General features: G+C 33.1%; 1 protein-coding gene across 1 annotated transcript in view; it reads right to left on the bottom strand.

Annotated features, from left to right (window-relative positions):
• TMPRSS15 (transmembrane serine protease 15) overlaps nucleotides 1–18233 on the bottom strand; it is a 142367-nt gene that overhangs the window by 110680 nt on the left and 13454 nt on the right. The window contains exon 4 of the mRNA XM_051990586.1: nucleotides 6306–6451. Coding sequence (XP_051846546.1) covers nucleotides 6306–6451 — 146 coding nt within the window. The remainder of the gene's footprint in view (nucleotides 1–6305; nucleotides 6452–18233) is intronic.

Below are 18233 nucleotides of genomic sequence, written 5' to 3'. Positions count from 1 at the left end.
GCCATCTGGGGTGGGAGGAAGGAGGGGAAAATTTGGAACAAAAGGTTTTGCAATTGTCAATGCTGGAAAATTACCCATGCATATATCTTGTAAATAAAAATCTATAATAATAATATAAAAAGATTTCCTTATTCTTCTTAACCTTAAAGAATAGAGTCATTATTTATTCTTCTCTACAGACCTCAGACCTTTTACTCAATCATGCAGCCATCACTCAGGAATCAATATAAATTTTAAAAAATCTTAAATATCCTATTCCTGTTTTTCTTTTACATTAGCTATACAGAGCTCAACTTGGCCCATTGGGTGAACTTGCCAGAACCATTAACACTTAAGGTATTCCAGGTTACTGAATTAATGGCCATTGAGGTTCAGTCGTTTATGTGTTTTTGGAAGTGATATACCAATGAACCAATGATGTTCATCAAGAGCCAAGTCCTTATAGGTTACTGAATGAATTAGCAGAGGAAGTAAAGCATTGGAACTGAGACTAGCAGTCACATCCTGTTCCCCCCCAAATCACTAATATCCCAAAAAGTAAGATCTTAAATATACTTTTCCATTTAGCAATGGATGCCTTTTGTGCCCTACCTATCATCTTTCATTCACAGTTTCTCACTACATGTTGGCTGGTGCAAGATGAATCACAATGAACCCTATCCATCTTCTACCATCACCCTTTATTTAGAGTTTCTCATTACATGTGAACCTGTCATACATAATGGGAAACTCTGAATGAAGTGATGATATAATTTTTTGTCATCTTTTCAGTAGCAGCAAGGGCGCCCTGTAAAATAGGGCAGCAACTACTTTTCAAAATACTAGCACTTTGGAGCCTATGGATCCAAAAAACTAATGGTTCATTAAACTGGTCACCCTTTTGTGCCTACTAAACGCTCTGATCTTTTTTGAATAGAGACTTCCAAAAATATAATCCTTAATACTTTTGGACAGCCAACTTTATACACACACATACACAAAACATACATATACACACATATATATGAAACCTGTTCAAGGTCCCATTCCAAAGAGATGGATTTGTAAGTGACTCTATAAATAGAGGACATTGAGGAATTTTAGCATCAAGCCATATTCCTGGATAATTAATATTACTCTATAATCTATCCTTTCCCCGATTTTTGTCAAAACCCCATCTCTTAGTTAGCTCAAAAGGAGATTACTTCCTGTGTGAACCTAGGAGTGGTTGAGATTATGAGGCAATGAATATCAGTAGTTTATTGTAGGCTATTTCTAGAATAATATAAGTTCTCCCCATACATTTTATTTCCTCAAAATTTTAATTGAGAAGAATAGATTGTGAATTTTCTTAGACTGGTCTCTTCCCTTTGTCTTTTCTATGAGTTACCATCCCCTCTAGGACATGTGCCATATCATTCTCTTCAGCCAATATTATGTCATTAATATAGTCAGAAGCACTATATTAATTTGAGGATTTTTTGAAATGCCATACAAAAGACTAAAGCACTAGATAATACAGTGGCCACAGGATCTGGAGTCAGGAAGTTCTGAGTTCAAATCCAACCTCACACAATTAATATCTGAGTTGACAGTGAGCATATCAACTATGGTCCTTTAGCTTTAGTTTTCTCATCTATAAGACAAGGATAATAAAAAAAAAAACAAATGTCTGATTAATCTCAGTCATGGAAAAAGTGACATATTGTGAAGAGATCTTTAGAGATATTCAATCTTAGAAATTAAGGGAAACATGCAGGGTTAGGGGAATAATATGGTTGGATCTTCTCCCTTTGGCAGTGATTTTACTTTGTGTGTAAAAAATGAATTAGAGAAGGGAAATTCAATAGTCCTATTAAGAGGTTAAAACTAGGGTGGAAAAAAGAGTACAGACATGAGATAGAACGCGGGACTGACATGGAAAGGACTTGGCAGCTTATTGTATATATGGAATAAATAAGAGTTATGAGCCAAGGATGAAATTAAAGTTTGTCAGTGAAGCTAACCTGAAAGCTAGTGGTGTTTTCAAAAGAAATAGGGAAGATTGGAAGAGAAATATGTATAGAGGAACAGATAATGAGATCTGCTTTGGGTATGTGGCATTTGAGATGCCTGAAATAATCAGTTCAAAATGTCCAATAGGCCCTTGGAGACAGAGTACTGGATCTCAGGAGAAAATATATATAGTGTTGCATCTTTATCTCCTAGAGATTATAATTAAATGCACCCAAGAGAGGGTCCAGAACAGAACTTTGGGATAACTTCACAGGTAGAAATTGTGATATGTATAATAATCCACTTAAGGAGACTGAGAAGGAATAGAATCAAGTAAGAGTAGTGTCATTAAAAAGCTCAGAGAGAAGAGAGCAAGAGAAGATGGTGATCAATAAGAAGAGCTAATATTTGTCTAGAACTTGAAGATTTGCAAAGTATTTTAAACATGGTATTCCAAAACTTTTAGTACAGTTTGAAGTTTTGAGCTTTCATATCTTTAGTAGCTTAAAACTGCCTTAAGCCTTTCAGAACACCTTGAATATAATTCCTTATTGGAATCTATTAGTAACACTGAAACAGATTATTTTATTTTCCAATTTTATAATGGAGAAAATGGAAGTTACAGGAGGTTAAGGGATATGCTCAGAGTCACATAATGTTGTATTTGAGGCAAATTTCAAACTCAGGTCTTCTAGACTTCAGATTCAACATTGTCCTCCACATTACCCAATTACTTCCTGTGTGAACCTAGGAATGGTCAACACTGTTAAATACTACATAAAGATCAAGAAGGAAAGAGAATGACAAAAGGCTATATGATTTGGCAATTAAAAGCAATCATCATTTTGTAGAGAAATATGTCTAAGATGAAGATCATATTGCCCATGAATTTACTCTGGATAAATTTTAAATTTTCTAAATTTTAAAAAAAGAATACAAATGATATGGTATAGGAAATGATATGGTATAGGAACATTCATTCTTTCTACAGTTTTTAAATGTTTGTTTTGTTTTGTTTTTTTGCTTTGGGCTCAGCACTGACTGTGTAAGAAAGTTTGTGATAAAAAATACTCAAATAAAATAAAGGCAAAATTAATCTGTGGACCTCTTTTACAAAAATTGTAATGAAGCCTAAAAAAACCCTGTAAGTTTTACAACTAGCTAAATACTTTTTACTCTCTTTCTTGATGATCTTGATCAATCTTCAACCTTCTTACTCAAGAACCTCATGCTTACAGTTTATTACAGTAATTTTTAAAAATAGTTTAAATTATCTGAAAACTGTTTTTCTATGAGTTTTATTGAGATTTCTTAGGATGATCTATTTTGTTAATTTTTTATGATTGCCATGATCTTTTAAACTGTTTCCTCCCTAATCATGAAGTCTACTTTGATTTAAAAGATCTTTTTTTTAAGCTATTTTGAGTTGCATAGAATCATTTAAATTTGATTTATTTTTACATAGAAGTTTTTTTTTAACATACTTTAGGATGACAAATATTTCCGTTGTCAATCTTCATTGGCTCTTACTTTGTGTGAAAATTGCATCTTATTCTCATCCCCCATATATTTGCAAGTAGCAAGTATAAAGTAACAATAGCAGGAAATCAGATTGCAAAGGGGAACATAGACATGATATACAGATTGCCTAAAAGATCAAAAGAGATAATTTACTGCATAATTTATTAATCAAAAATCAAATCCTGGAAACATATACTAAATCAGGGGAAGCCATCTAGTCCTTGCTGTCAGGTTCTTTTGGTTCTAAATCTCAAATAAGCTCTAGATATTTGCAGCAAGAACAGAACAAATGGTGTTGATAATTTTGAGATGATTTAGACAAGTTAACTTTAAAGTTTTACTGATAGCTTTGAAACAATTTCCATATCTTAATGAATTAACTCCAAAGGTTGCATGAATAAAAGTTCCCCACTAAAACCATATAAAAATGTGATCTCCCCTCTCTCTATTCCCCCAGCTCTCTTGCACCACCATTTGGATGAATACTATCAAACATTCGTAACTTGAATCCATGTTTTCATTAGTTATCCTCTCTAATTTCCCGCCTTCCTATTCCCATTCCTCATGCTATCTACTTCCTTCCACTATGCTATCCCTTTCTCCTTGTTATCTGCCTCTGTATCTTCCCCATCTTTTTTTTTTCTTTTGCCTCTTGTCACTGTACTTTCTGTGCTTATTTGCCCCTCCACCTCCTGGACCTTATTAAATTGTGCTTGAAATCTTATTTCCCTTTGTCTCTAATGTTTCCTGGAAAGTACCCAAAGAATCAGGCATGTTTCTCCCATTTCATAATTCCATAAATTAATTAGCAATTCACTTTGACATAAAATCCAAGTGATATATTACAAAAAGCATTTGTGTAGTAATTCTCATAAACAATGACTCTCCTGAAAGTTTCATCAGATCTGAGAGTGCCAATTTATTCAGCAATTCTGAAAAATCTTCCTCCTTCTCAGAGAATCTGGGAACTCAATTCATCAGTTCTAGGAAGCCCGGGGAAGTGCTCCACATAGGCATATGGCCCTGGAAGGACCCATGGATTGCATCACAGATCATCAATCCGAATTTTTGCATTTTGAGTACTTTTGGGGATGTTTTATATTCACATTCACTAAATAGCTTTAGAACCTGGTGAGAACATTAGTAAGGTAATGAACTAGCAACAGCCTGAGGAGCTGGAATAGATGTGTTTGTCCCAAGAGTACTTTCATTTTGCAGATGTGTGGGAAAAAATAGGAACCACAATCATTTCACTGCATCTTGATGGGCCAACAATATAAAAATTCCCTAGCTACCTTGTGGCCTAAAAAGACCTCAATTTTTATGCAAGGATGTTGAAGTTTACCCACTATTGTAAAAAATTACTTGCTGTCCTTAGATAAGAGACCTTTCAGTTTTATCTAAAAGGACTTCTTTCACAATTGTAAAAGTATTTGGTCTCCATTCCTTGTCTCCTGCCTGGTACCAGAGAATGTTTTCCTATTCTAATAATAAATACTGCAGCTTGCATTCTAAATATTCTTCCTTGACTGACTCTCTTCTTTCTCTACTCTTCCCTCTACTGTGAAGTGCTTTACCTTGATATCCAAAGATATCACAGAATGCTGTGGATTGGCTGTGAACTCAAAGCAGGTGTGAAAGCTAAATATGCTCCCCAGAAATTTGAATTTGCTATCAAGAACAGAAGCCTTAGCATGCTAAAAATCTCTTTACTTTCAGTTTGGCTTCCTATTTTCTTTTCAGGATAACATTTTTATTAAGAAAAAAAAGTGAAATGAATATAAAATTTTCCAACATAGCACTAACAAGTTGTTCTATCTTCCTTCTACTGTTCCATTTCTGGAAATATATGAAGAATTTGTCACTATGAAAACAACTTCCTAAAACAAAAATCCCAATTCATCCATGAATTATTAGATATATCCTAAGACATTATCTAATGTAGCAAAAAGTCAAATAATAGTAATAAATATCATTAGCCTTCTATTTTTGACCCAGAATTAGCCTTAGGTATAAACATCTTCACATAGATTTAGTGTTAAGAAAAATTTAAGCATCATATGTGTGAGACACTAGGGATACAAAAGCAAAGGATATACACACACGTCTACATATACTAATAATATGTTCATGTATGTTCTGGAAAAATAAGTTTACATACATGTTTTTGTATGTGTCTATGCATATATGGGCATATGTCTGCACAGAAGGAAGGTAACCTGAGATAGAAAGGTTCTAGAGGATGAATGGAACAAGAATGGGTACATATGATAAATATTGATAATAAGGAGACGATAATAGCCAGCAATTATGTAACACTTTAAGGCTGTATGTATGTAATACTTTATAAGGCTTTCTGAATATGTTATATCATTTGATCCTCACAACAATCCTGTTAAGTGAATACTAATAATCTCTACTTTACAGATGAGAAAGCTGAGGCGGAGAAGTTAAGTTCTTGCCCAGAATCACACTGTTAGTGATAAAAGAAGAACTTGAACTTGGATCTTTCTGGCTTTGAGTCCAACATTCTATCCACTATAACAGCTATCCTTAATGGTAAGAAGGAGGTCACAAAAAGAGTGAGTTTGGGGAGAAAGATAATAGATTCAATTTTTGACATATTGAGTTTGTATTGTCCAATAGGAAGACTGGAATTTAGGAAAGCTAGAGTTGGATGAATAGACTTAAGAATCATCTGCCTATGATCATTGAATCAGCAGAAGTTGATGAAATCACAAAAAAAATAGTATAAAAGTAGGCTCAGGACTTAGAGTCATATATCATGAAGCAAATGATATTCAAGGTACCTGTAATATAGATGCTATTCAAATCAATGTGGAAAGGCATCAATTGGTTATTTGCTTCAATTCCTTGAATCAGCTCATTCTTAGCACTTTCATCTGACACCCATTTGGCAAAGAAAAGGTCAAATATGACTAAAACACTGCCATTTCTGCAAAACAAAAATATTAAAGGAAAAAACTCAGTATCTTTTTGTGATTTGTCCTCATTACATGTCAGAGGACATAAATATCTTAACAAACATTACTTTGTTAATCCTAATTAAGTTAGCTATATTAAGTATTATCTTTATTCCATAGATGAAGAAGTAATAAGAAGATTAAATGACTCACCAAAGGATATATATAAAACCACAGGTATAACAAGGTTGAAAATTGAGTTTCTGGATTTATGTTTCATATTTTTATCTAGAAAGGTTTGCATTCTTTTTCATAGTAAGATAATTTTTCATAAAGAAAACAGCATCAGGTTAGGTCAAATTATACCTATGAAGTCATATGGCAATACAGTATTTCATATTTCACTAGTCAGAAGAATAAAATGTATGAATTCAGTTAAGTTTCTAATATTTCAGAGGAATGACTTTCTGTAAAAAAAAAAAAAAAAAAAGTTCAATCTATTTCATAAGATCCCAAAGAAGCCCTTCCAGGACTATCATACAATGTGATAAAATAGCCTGAGAATCCTCTGATTAGGTACTGCTGCCAATTACCATTAAAAAATGCAGAGATAGGAAACTACCATTTTATTATGCACAGTGCACAGGCTGAACTGAATTCTTTATCAATCAGTCAATGAGCTCTGAGTATCTGTTTCAGCAATCTTATATAGAATGTGAATATATATACAAGACGAGTAGAATGGAATTTTATAAAGAGCAGGAGGTGGGGTTAAGGGTTTATATATCAGGATTCTTTCAGTTTATAAAAAATCTTAGGGAATAATATAAATCTCCTTTATTTTTCTTTTAGTTATTTTTATTAAATGAGATGTGGCTGACTTACTGAAAAACATATTTGGAATTAGATCTGGGTTCCAATCTTATCTTTCACTTAACTAAGCTCTTTGACCATGGACAAATCTCTTAACCTGGGATCTCAGTTCTTCATCTGCAAAATGGATACAATAATACTCCATGCTATCCAGGTCATAATTTTGTGATGAGGAAGACAACTCTAAATGTTATATACTTTCTCAGGATCACACAGTTAATAAGTATCTGAGTTCACAGAACTCAGGCCTTCCTGACTCAAAGTCTGGAGCTCTATCTACTATGCCATTCAGTTATGAGGCTAGTCCCATCATTGGTGAACATACAAAAAGATGAATTCCTATTCTCCCAGATTCTGATTTATGCTATTCCACACAACTTCTACCAAGGATTTAATCAGTCCTTCATTATCATTAAATGATGGGCCCACTTCATTTTTCCAATCCATCATTTTTTGAATATGATATATTTGTGGAAACATCTCTATTAAAAGATTAGGTCTTTGTAATAGAGAGTAATTAGGGATTGTTAACATACTATACAATTTTCTAAAAAAAAACAATTGAAGCTTTTCTCTTCCTCTTTTTCAAATCTATATCCAATTTATTGTCTGATCCAAATATATGCACTGATAAACTTAATGAACGGACTAGCCATCTAAATTTTACATTAAAATCAGCACAACAGATTTTTTTTTCAAAAACTGTGAAATTTTTCAGAGAGTAATTTGCATGGATATCAAGTTGTAGAGGGCTGAAACTCCAAAAAGGTATGCTTGAATCAGACAACCCAGAATGTAAGGCTAATTATCTATTTGATTGAGATAATGGCTGGATATACATTTTTAAATGAGATGGCGATATGACGGCTCTCCTCACCATTGGTGCTTGCTGAATGTTTGGTGGTGAGATAATCATAGGCAAGTTTTGGAGGGTGGAGGAAGAGGAGCTAGAGTCACTTGGCAGCAGGATGAGGAGGAGAAAGGCTGGTGACTCCGGACTCCAGAATCCAAGATACACCCTTGGCAAGCCATGTGGCAGCTTGCCTACCTCCTTCATTTCTTCCCCAAAATTGGGCACCAAATATAAAGTATGGGCTAGTCCCTGAAGAGCCTCAGGATCAGCCAGAGTCAAGATAAATCAAAGTCCTTGGTCTTTAGGGGGAGCTTTCTTTTACTTTTTTATTTTTCTTGAGGATATTTTTTGTCTATGTGTCCTTTTCACAACATGACTATTATGGAAAGTTTTACACACCATCGAAGGAGAGAATCTGAACTCAAACATTTTTTTAAAAAATATTAATTTTTTACATGCAACTGGAGAAAAATATTAAATGAATGAAACTTAAAAATATGTATTCTTTTTTTCCCTTGCTTTAAAAAAAGTTTTATTGATGTGTTTTATTTTAACATTTAGAGGTTTGTTGTCACAAATTAAAGAAATTAAGTAAAAATTATACTATGGTAATTTCAACTGAAAATTTTTGCAACATTTCACATCTATAGCACCATCCTGAATTTATAAAAATGAATAAAATCTATTTCTTTCCCTCCCAACACATTGGGAAAAGAGAAAAGAAGAGAAAAACAAAATGTCTTTAATCAAATATTTATAATCAAAATAAATTCTCTTAGCTATATACAAATATGTACTAAATATGATATAATATGGTATAATGTGTCTACTCATGACAGAAATTAATAAAAGTAGCTGAGACAAAATTCTGAACACTGTCACTTCATTAATAAAGCAAGAATTTATTAATAGAGAGTCGATGGCCACCTCAGCTATATTAGAGATAAAAATGTGTAGAAGCAGGCTCCTTTTAAAATACAGAATAAAGAACAGGACCAGGGAAAACATGATTGGTGATAAGCCAGACATCATCATAGAGATAGGAAGATTATGATTCAATTTTCTAAAGAAAGCAGGCTAGTACCCACGTGGGGCTAGTGATAGCAGGAATGCTGATTGATTTATGGGATCCATCTTGCATCCTAAAATCTTTGCTACTGCATCAGAATTTGCAGAATCCCTGACACCCAGAAGATTTATTAGGGAGATAACAGCTTTCCTTAATGGTGTAAGGACAATTCTGAGACAATTCTTAGAACTAGTTTGGGGACTAATGGCATAGAAGATGACAGTTCTTTCCTTTTAATTATAGTGACTTATGGTCAGATTCACCTTTAAACTAGCTCAGAGGGGAAAGCTAAATTCCTGAACTTAACTAAAGAACATAGAAAGAGGATTTAAGCACATACAGAATCAATATGAAATCAACACAATATTGAATCAATTACAAAGTAGAATTAATTTGAATTTCTCAATCTCATTCTTCATTCTAAGCCCATCATCTCACTGTAATGCATAGCATTATCCATTCTCTGAAATCTTGAATGATTTTACTGTATTGAGCATAGTTCTTACAGTTTTCAAAGTTGTTTCTTTTTTCCAATGTTGTTATTATATGAACTATTTCCTGGTTATGTTCATTTTGTTTTTAACTAATTTATAAAAGTCTTCAAAATTATTCATTTTTATAATTTGTCATTACATTATAAATTGTCCTTCAGTTCTGCTGACTTCACATATCAGTTCATATAAATCTTTTATGTCTTTTTAAAATCATCTACTTTTTCATTTCTTAAAGTAATATAATAGTCTATCACATTCTTATGCTACAATTTATTCAGCCATTCTTCAATTGATGGGCATTCCCTTAAATTCCACTTTCTTTACCACTACAAAAAGAGCTTCTTTAAATATTTTTGTACAGATAGGAACTTTTCCAATATTTTATATTTATTTTGGCGGTAGACCTAGCAGTGATATAAATGGCTTAAAGGCAAAGAGCTGTTTAGTAACTATGTATACTTTCAAATTGTTTTCTAGAATGGTTTTACTCATTCACAGATGTATATCAACATGCTCTTCCAACATTTACCTTTTTTCCATTTTTTGCCAGTTTTGACAATCTTATGGTAAGATGAAATATCAGAACTGTTTAAATTTGTCTTTCTCAATTATTAGAAATTTGGAACATCATTTTCATAAAGCTAAAATTACCCAAGGTTTCTTCTCCTTTGAACTGTCTATTCATATTCTTGAACTATTTATCATTTGGGGAATGACTTTCTTAAAATTTGAATCAATTTCTTATATATCATGGAAATTAGACCTTTAGCAGAAAAACTTAATACAATGATTTTTCCCAATTAATTGTTCCCTCACTAATCTTAGCCTTATTAGATTTGTGCAAAAAAAAATTTAAGCAATGTCAATAATGACATAAAAAACAGGGAGAATCATGTTTGCACAAGTATTTGTCACTTTTCATGGAGAACATCTTTCATACAAGCTAAATAAAATAATTCCCTATTAAAGTTGAGCTTCTGTAGACATTGTTATTTGCAGATGACAGTGTTCTGATTATATGAAGACCCAGAACCTTACAATGCCTATTTCATGAGATCTTCAACTATTTGAAATAATACATTCAGAAAGGTTAAATGGAGGAAAAATGCCTAGATTTGTCTATATTGTAACATGCAGATGCATTGTACCATAAAGTACTATAGTTCTCTCCAAACTTGGACTCATAATTACAAGTTGTTTTTATCAGAAGGTGACTGCTTCTCTGAGATTCTAGGATATACAGTCAGTCTATACTTTGTAGTTCACAGTCTATACTTGGTAGTGAGCTTCCCTACGATAGTCAATGCCATAGTACTAATATTTCATTGTAAGAAGTGTAACTATAATATATTTTCTCTATACTCTTCCACAAATATGCAGCGTCTCTTGTAGAAAATTGGTACAAATTTAGAGTACAATAGTAGGGAGGCATACATATAACTATAATAATAATATAATAATAATAACAATGAACATTTATATAGTACCTTCCGAGTTTGCAAACATGCTATGTAATTTGATCCTAACAATGACCCTTTGAGATACATGCTATTATTATCCATATTTTACAGATATGAAAATTGAAGCTAAAGATGACAGGAAAAGATGACAAATGTTGGAGGGGATGTGGGAAAACTGGGACACTGATATATTATTGGTGGAACTGTGAACAGATCTAACCATTCTGGAGAGCAATTTGGAACTATGCTCAAAAAGTTATCAAACTGTGCACACCCTTTGATCCAGCAGTGTTACTACTGGGCTTGTATCCCAAAGAGATCTTAAAGAAGGGAAAGGAGCCTGTATGTGCAAAAACGTTTATGGCAGCCCTCTTTGTAGTGGCAAGAAACTGGAAAATGAGTAGATGCCCATCATTGGAGAATGGCTGAATAGATTGTGGTATATGAATGTTATGGAATATTATTGTTCTGTAAGAAACAACCAGCAGGATGATTTCAGAAAGGCCTAGAGAGTTACATGAACTGATGCTAAGTAAAATGAGCAGAACCAGGAGATCATTATACATGGCAACTAGAAGAATATACGATGATCAATTCTGATGGACATGGCTCTCTTCAACAATGAGATGATTCAAACCAGTTGCAATTGTTCAGTAATGAAAAGAGCCATCTATATTTAGAGAGAGAACTATGGGAAATGAGCGTGGACCACAACACAGCATTTCCACTCTTTCTGTTATTGTTTGCTTGCATTTTTGTTTTCCTTCTCAGGTTTTTTTTCTTTCTAGATCTGATTTTTCTTGTGCATCAAGATAATTGTATAAATGTGTATACATATATTGGATGTAACATACATTTTAACACACTTAACATGTATTGGACTACAAGTAATCTAGGGGAGGGGGTGGAGGGAAGGAAGGGAAAATTTGGAACAGAAGTTTTTGCAAGAGTCAGTGTTGAAAAATTATCTATGCATATGTTTTGTCAATAAAAAGCTATAATAAAATAAAAAAAGAAAATAATAATAAAAAAAGAAAATTGAAGCTGAGAGATATATGACCCTCTCAAAGTCACATTGTTATTGAGAGTAATAAAGGGATCACAACAGGTCCATGGCAACTCATACTTCTGATACTACAGAACTCCATGATCTTTCATTTTATGATAAATGGACACCAGGATGGGGTAATAAAACAGTTTGTTTTCCACAGAGAGCTAGAATTCTGAAAGAAATGAACAAGTTGCTTAACAGATAAATTCAACTAATCAGAAATGGGTCCATGTATCCTTTTCTTCTTCTTTCTTTCTTTCTTTCTTTCTTTCTTTCTTTCTGAGGCAATTGGGGTTAAATGACTTGCCCAGGGTCACACAGCTAGGACGTTTTAAGTGTCTGAGATCAGATTTGAACTCAGGTCCTCCTGACTTCAGGGTTGGTGCGCTATCCACTGTGAGCCCCCCCATCCCTCCCCCCCACACTATGTATCCTTTTCAACCACAGTTTAACCATAGACCTCTATCTAGCTCAAATTAGTCAGGGCCAATGACCTGGCAAAAGACAAATGTGGAATGAGCATGCTTAATAGACTAATTATATATTAATCAACATACCCCACAGGAAGAGTTTTCCGTCATCTTTGAACATGGGATGTGTGTATGTATATATATATATATATATGTATATGTATATATATATATATATATATCTGGGAGGGTATGAAGGCATCAAAGGTTAGCAGAATATTAACCAATCAGGAATGACTGGGAGGAAACTGGGTTTGGTTAATGGGACATGGTAGGGATTTGGTTTAAAAAGCATCTCTCGTTTCTGTACCAGTGCTCTTCCACTATAAGGACTTGCCTGCTTTCTGCAGGAACATAATAAATGCTTCTTCACTCACTCCAGAGACTTTGTTTTCTTCTGGATATATATATCTTGTACTAAGCAGTAAATTCTGCTTAAAAGTGACAGATAGTAGGGGGAAGAAAAATATTTCTCTCTTTCCTTTCCTTATTATTCCTTTCAAGCAAAATCTTTTCAGGAGTCAACTTCATCCTCAGCCACTCTCTCCTACTTGAACTACTTCAATGCTAGTGAGCTCAGCTTTTTAAGGCCATCTGTGGTGAGACTGATTTCTATCTAACCAATAGTACTGCTTCTTCTAATTCAATCAAGTAATTGAATAATTCACAAAAGGGTAACAGATAATGAGTTACTATTTGTTCCTATTCCTTCTATTTTTCGTAATTTGGCAAGATGTACCTGGATATTAAGATGTTAATCATTTTTGTATGTGAAGTTATTAAATCTTAAAACTGCAGTTTATCTTACAAGTTTAAAGATACCTTTCAGGACTTTTTGTGGATCAAATGAGATGAAATTCTTTTAAAATATTATATCATTATATAAAATGACACATTACTATTATGATTCTTATAATGTGGAGGGGAAATGGTGCAGTTTTGCACCAATCTAAGATCTGATTGGTTCCTGCTTCCTTTGATGCAATTTCCTGGTGATCCAAGGACATTAAAAAATCTCACCCACACTCTACTTGTCCAGTTAACTAGACTTATTTTCATATAGAAATGAAGTTGGGCTGAATGTGCAAAAGCCATTGTATTCTTTTTGAATATCCTTGGTGGGTTAGGACTAATTTATATAGTTAATTATTCTTATGAGTGATTCATTTTGTCCCAACTGGCCCACCCCCAATGTAGTTTAGAGAATCAAATAATCCAAGAAGAGTCTGATACCCACCATCATCACTACCATCTTTTTAGGGGCCAGTCTCTCCCAAGGCTGAACTTTGTATATGTGGGTTCAGTTTTAAGAGCCTAAGTGCTCCTTTACTTATATTTAATATTAATTAATTAATATTTAATATTTGGATTGACATAGGTACCCTCACTGGCCATCTGTCATATATTATACTTCAGAAATCCTGAGGGAAGAGTAGAAATTCTATGACAAAGAGAGATTAACTGTGTCACCCCTAGTCATTTGTTAACATTCTGTGTATTGCAATGTATTGTATAGTGAATTATGAACTATATGCTCTAATTTTATCTAAGTTATACTTCACAAAATGAACCAGGGGTAACAGAAGATTATTTCAAAGAAGTCACAGATTGAAGATAATACTAATATGAACAAAAAATATACAGAGTTAATACTTTTATGATTAATATTAGTTCTTTGCCATCCACATTATAAAGTGATGATATATTGAAATGTAACAAGGTCAAATAAAAAATTCAAAAATATTAAGATTATTTGAAATAGGATTTGTATCTACTTTTGCTTAAATATTTCTATAAATAGAAAATATTTTAAAAATGCAAATTTTTAAATTTTTAAAAAGCACATATTGACAGAAAAACTTAAGCTAAACAAGTGGAAGTACTATTATTTTACTTTAGTGGGAAAGTGATCTCTAAAAACTATTTAAATATGAAATAATTTGAAGAATTACTAGTTAGGCATTTTACATTTCACCTTGGCTCCTCACTGTCTTTCTCAAAGTCCATGGCTTTTGACAAAACAGGCCAAAACAGGATGGAGTTCAACCTCTAGTTGGTAGTCATCTCCAAAGTACAGCTAACTTTGGTTTATTCCAGAGTTATGGACTCCACAGTGAAGCAAGAGATGATCTTAGCCTAGAATGTGACTCCTAGCAGATAAAAATGCCTATGGATAGCCAAAAATGGAAAGCTAGAGAAAAGAAACTTTGTAATCTAGCTGACCTAGCCTCCATCATTGATAGAACATATGAGAAAAAACTGTTATGGTTTTGATCTTTCATGATATGCTGACAGTGTTTTGTTCTGAGAAGAATAAAGCCATACTAAATATTACCTTTACAAGATTCAGCCCAGTCTCAGTTACTGGTATCACAGAATGAACTACAAACAACTGGATTAAAGAATGCCTCAAATATGGGATATAAAATTTAAAGCAAAGTATAATATGGAATTTTCCAATACAATTTTACATTAAATTTACTCATGGATTATTTTATAAAAAACATAAATCATGAAAGTGATTTAGCAGTGGTTTCCCAGGTCATACTCCAAGATTTTGTCACACTATCTGCTCAGCTGCTCTCCCTTTATGTTTTTCATTAAAAACTAGAAAAGAAGAGGTCAGCTGGAAAAAGAAGAAAAAATCTGGAGCAGTTGTATTACTATTAGTTCTATAACAGGAGAATTTTATGTATTTGAACTTTCAGTTGTACAGTTACTCACTTCTGGGCAATGTGGAATTATGTCAAAGGCTTTAGGATATGTTCTATGATATGGATCCCAGGATAACTGGATAAAGCTTTTAAAATTATGGAGTAAATTGCATTCTCCCCTAGAGACATTATGTAAAGCAATGCTTCATACTGAATTAAAGATAGTATTAAAATATCTGATGAGTTTCCAAGAGGGGATATGAAGAAGTATAGACCTAGAAATCACAAACTTTGAGTTGGGTAGATTCAGAGAAAGCAGAGTTGTCTAAACTACCTGAATATGTTGATCAGTGTAAGCAATTATATTCTAAGCAGCAGGATTTGGGTAGAGTGGATCAAAAGTCTGTTGACAAATTCCTATGGACTCCTCAGAGAGCATGGAACAATGAGAAAAATTTCAGGATGGCTCAAAAGAAAAATAAAGATAGAACCAAGATGGGGGGAGTACAATGAGCATTTTTGTCAAATACTCTTTCCACTAAACTATCGTGGCTAATAGAGTGCTAGGCCTGGAGTCAAAAGACCTGAGTTCAAATCTCATATTGGACAACTTATTAGATATGAGACCCATATCATATTCCAAGCCTTCTGCTCCTTTAACATTGAAGCTGCTAAATCTTGTGTGATCCAGATTGTTGTTGCTATTGTTGTTTAGTAGGTTGGTTGTGTCATACTCTTCACAATACTATGGATCATACTGTCCTTGGGCTTTTTTTTTTTTTTTGATGGAGTGCTTTGCCATTTTCTTCTCTAATTCACCAAGACAAACAAAGGTTAAGTGACTTTCTCTGGGTCTCATTGAATATTTAATGAATTAGAAGACTTTCAAAGCATTCCTGATGAAAAGGATAGAATAGAAAATTTGGCATTCAAAAAAATATTCGAGAAGTATAAAAAGATAGACATGAGTGAGAAAATCATAAGGAACTTAATGAGAACAATCTGTTTATATTTCATATGTGTGTGTGTGTGTGTGTTCTTAACTATGTGGTTCACCTTCCCAAAAATTAACCATGTGTTATTTTGTAGTCAGAAATCCAAAAGGGGAATGGAATAATATCTTTGGAAATGCTAAGGATAAATAATAGTCAAAACATATGAATAGGAATTTCTTCCTTTTAAAGGAAGAAATCCAAACTATCAACAACCAAATAAAAAAATGCTCCAGATCAGTAATAATTAGAGAAATGCCAATTAAAAGACCTCTGATTTTGGATTCTATCTTATATTCATCAGATGGGGAAAGATGATAAACAAGAAATATTTAAAATGTTGGGGAGAGTCTTTTAAAAAATAGGAATAGAAGTGCAGTGTTGTGGAATTCTGAATTGATCTACCTATTCTGGAAATCAATTTGTAAGTATGCTCACAATGTTACTAAACTGTGCATACTCTTTGTTTTAGTTATATTACTTCTAGGTCTATATCCCAAAGAAAACAAAGAAAGTGGAGAAGAACTTATATGTGCAAAGTTATCTATAGTAACTTTTTTTTAGTAGCCTAAAACTGGAAATTGAGTGGGTTATCCACCTACTAGACAATGGCTAAGTAAATTATGGCATAGAAATGTACTCAATACTGTTATGCAAGACAAAATAATAAATATGGAAGACCTTTATGAAATGATTCAAAGTGAAATGAACAGAGATAAAATAACAATGACAACATTATTAAAAAAAAAAAATTGAGGCCCAGCTGTGTGACCTTGGACAAATCACTTAACCTCAATTGCCTCAGGAAAAAAAGAGAAACTTTTGAATCCTAACTAAGGCAAAGAAAAACCATTTATCTAGAAAAACATATATCAAAGAAAAGAAACTGCTACCTGCTTCCTCCCAGAGAAATGATGGATTTCAAATGCAAAAGGAGATATACGTTTTTGGAAAATATGGGAATTTGTTTTGCAAAACTATGAATATTTGTTTAAGAGTTTTATTGTTCATTTTAAAAATTATTTAATTAGATGGGGACAGTACTTCGGGACAAAGATGACAAATATTTGTAATATTAATTATTTAACTTTTAAAAGAACAATTAAAGAGTTCAAGTTAATTATCTATCTTGCAAAACTGAGCCAATAAAAAAGAGGAATATTCAATTACAGAGAGACATTTTAAAAAGTTGTGACCACCTTAGATACCTCATATAGAAGCATAATAAATGTAAATAATTATAATTATCAGGAAAAGAAAGGTAATAATTTCTTTTATGGACTATTATTTTAAGAAAAACATCAAAAGATCAACACACAGATTTAATGAAGGAGCAAACAAAGATCTCTGAGGAAAAAAAGGAAAACAAAGGATAAAGATATATGAAGAACTGGAGGTAAAAAAGAACTAGTGATGCACCTAGCCCATGGGTGAACCAAAAAGGGACAGCAAACAGTAGTTTCTCAATAAAAGCTGAGAGTCTAAGAGAATCAGATTGGTAGCAGAGAGTAGGTAATGAGGCGGTAGGACTTAAATGAGGGAGAATCAGATTCATATGAAGAACATTCCCATCGGAGAGGAATTGCATATCATGATTGACAATGGAGACTTCATGGTGTATTAAGTATGGAATGCAGTTTGTGCACTGGAGGATCACTTTCTCTGAGAGAGTTATGATTCCATTGATAACATCCCTCCTCAAAAGAAAGATTCAACTTTTAGAGTCAGCACATAGATTGGTGCCAGTGGAGAGAGCATAGTAAGGTCAAGAAGTAAGATTTATTTGAGAGATAAGTTAATTTCTACTTAAATTGATGCCTCTAAATATGAATCATAAGAGAATGACTGATAATGACACCTAATCTACAAAGGCAATAAAAGAAATGGATTATAAAAGA

This window comes from Antechinus flavipes, chromosome 3 (genome assembly GCF_016432865.1).
Source record: "Antechinus flavipes isolate AdamAnt ecotype Samford, QLD, Australia chromosome 3, AdamAnt_v2, whole genome shotgun sequence".
NCBI classification, from domain to species: domain Eukaryota; kingdom Metazoa; phylum Chordata; class Mammalia; order Dasyuromorphia; family Dasyuridae; genus Antechinus; species Antechinus flavipes.
This window is presented reverse-complemented; position numbering and strand designations above follow the sequence as displayed.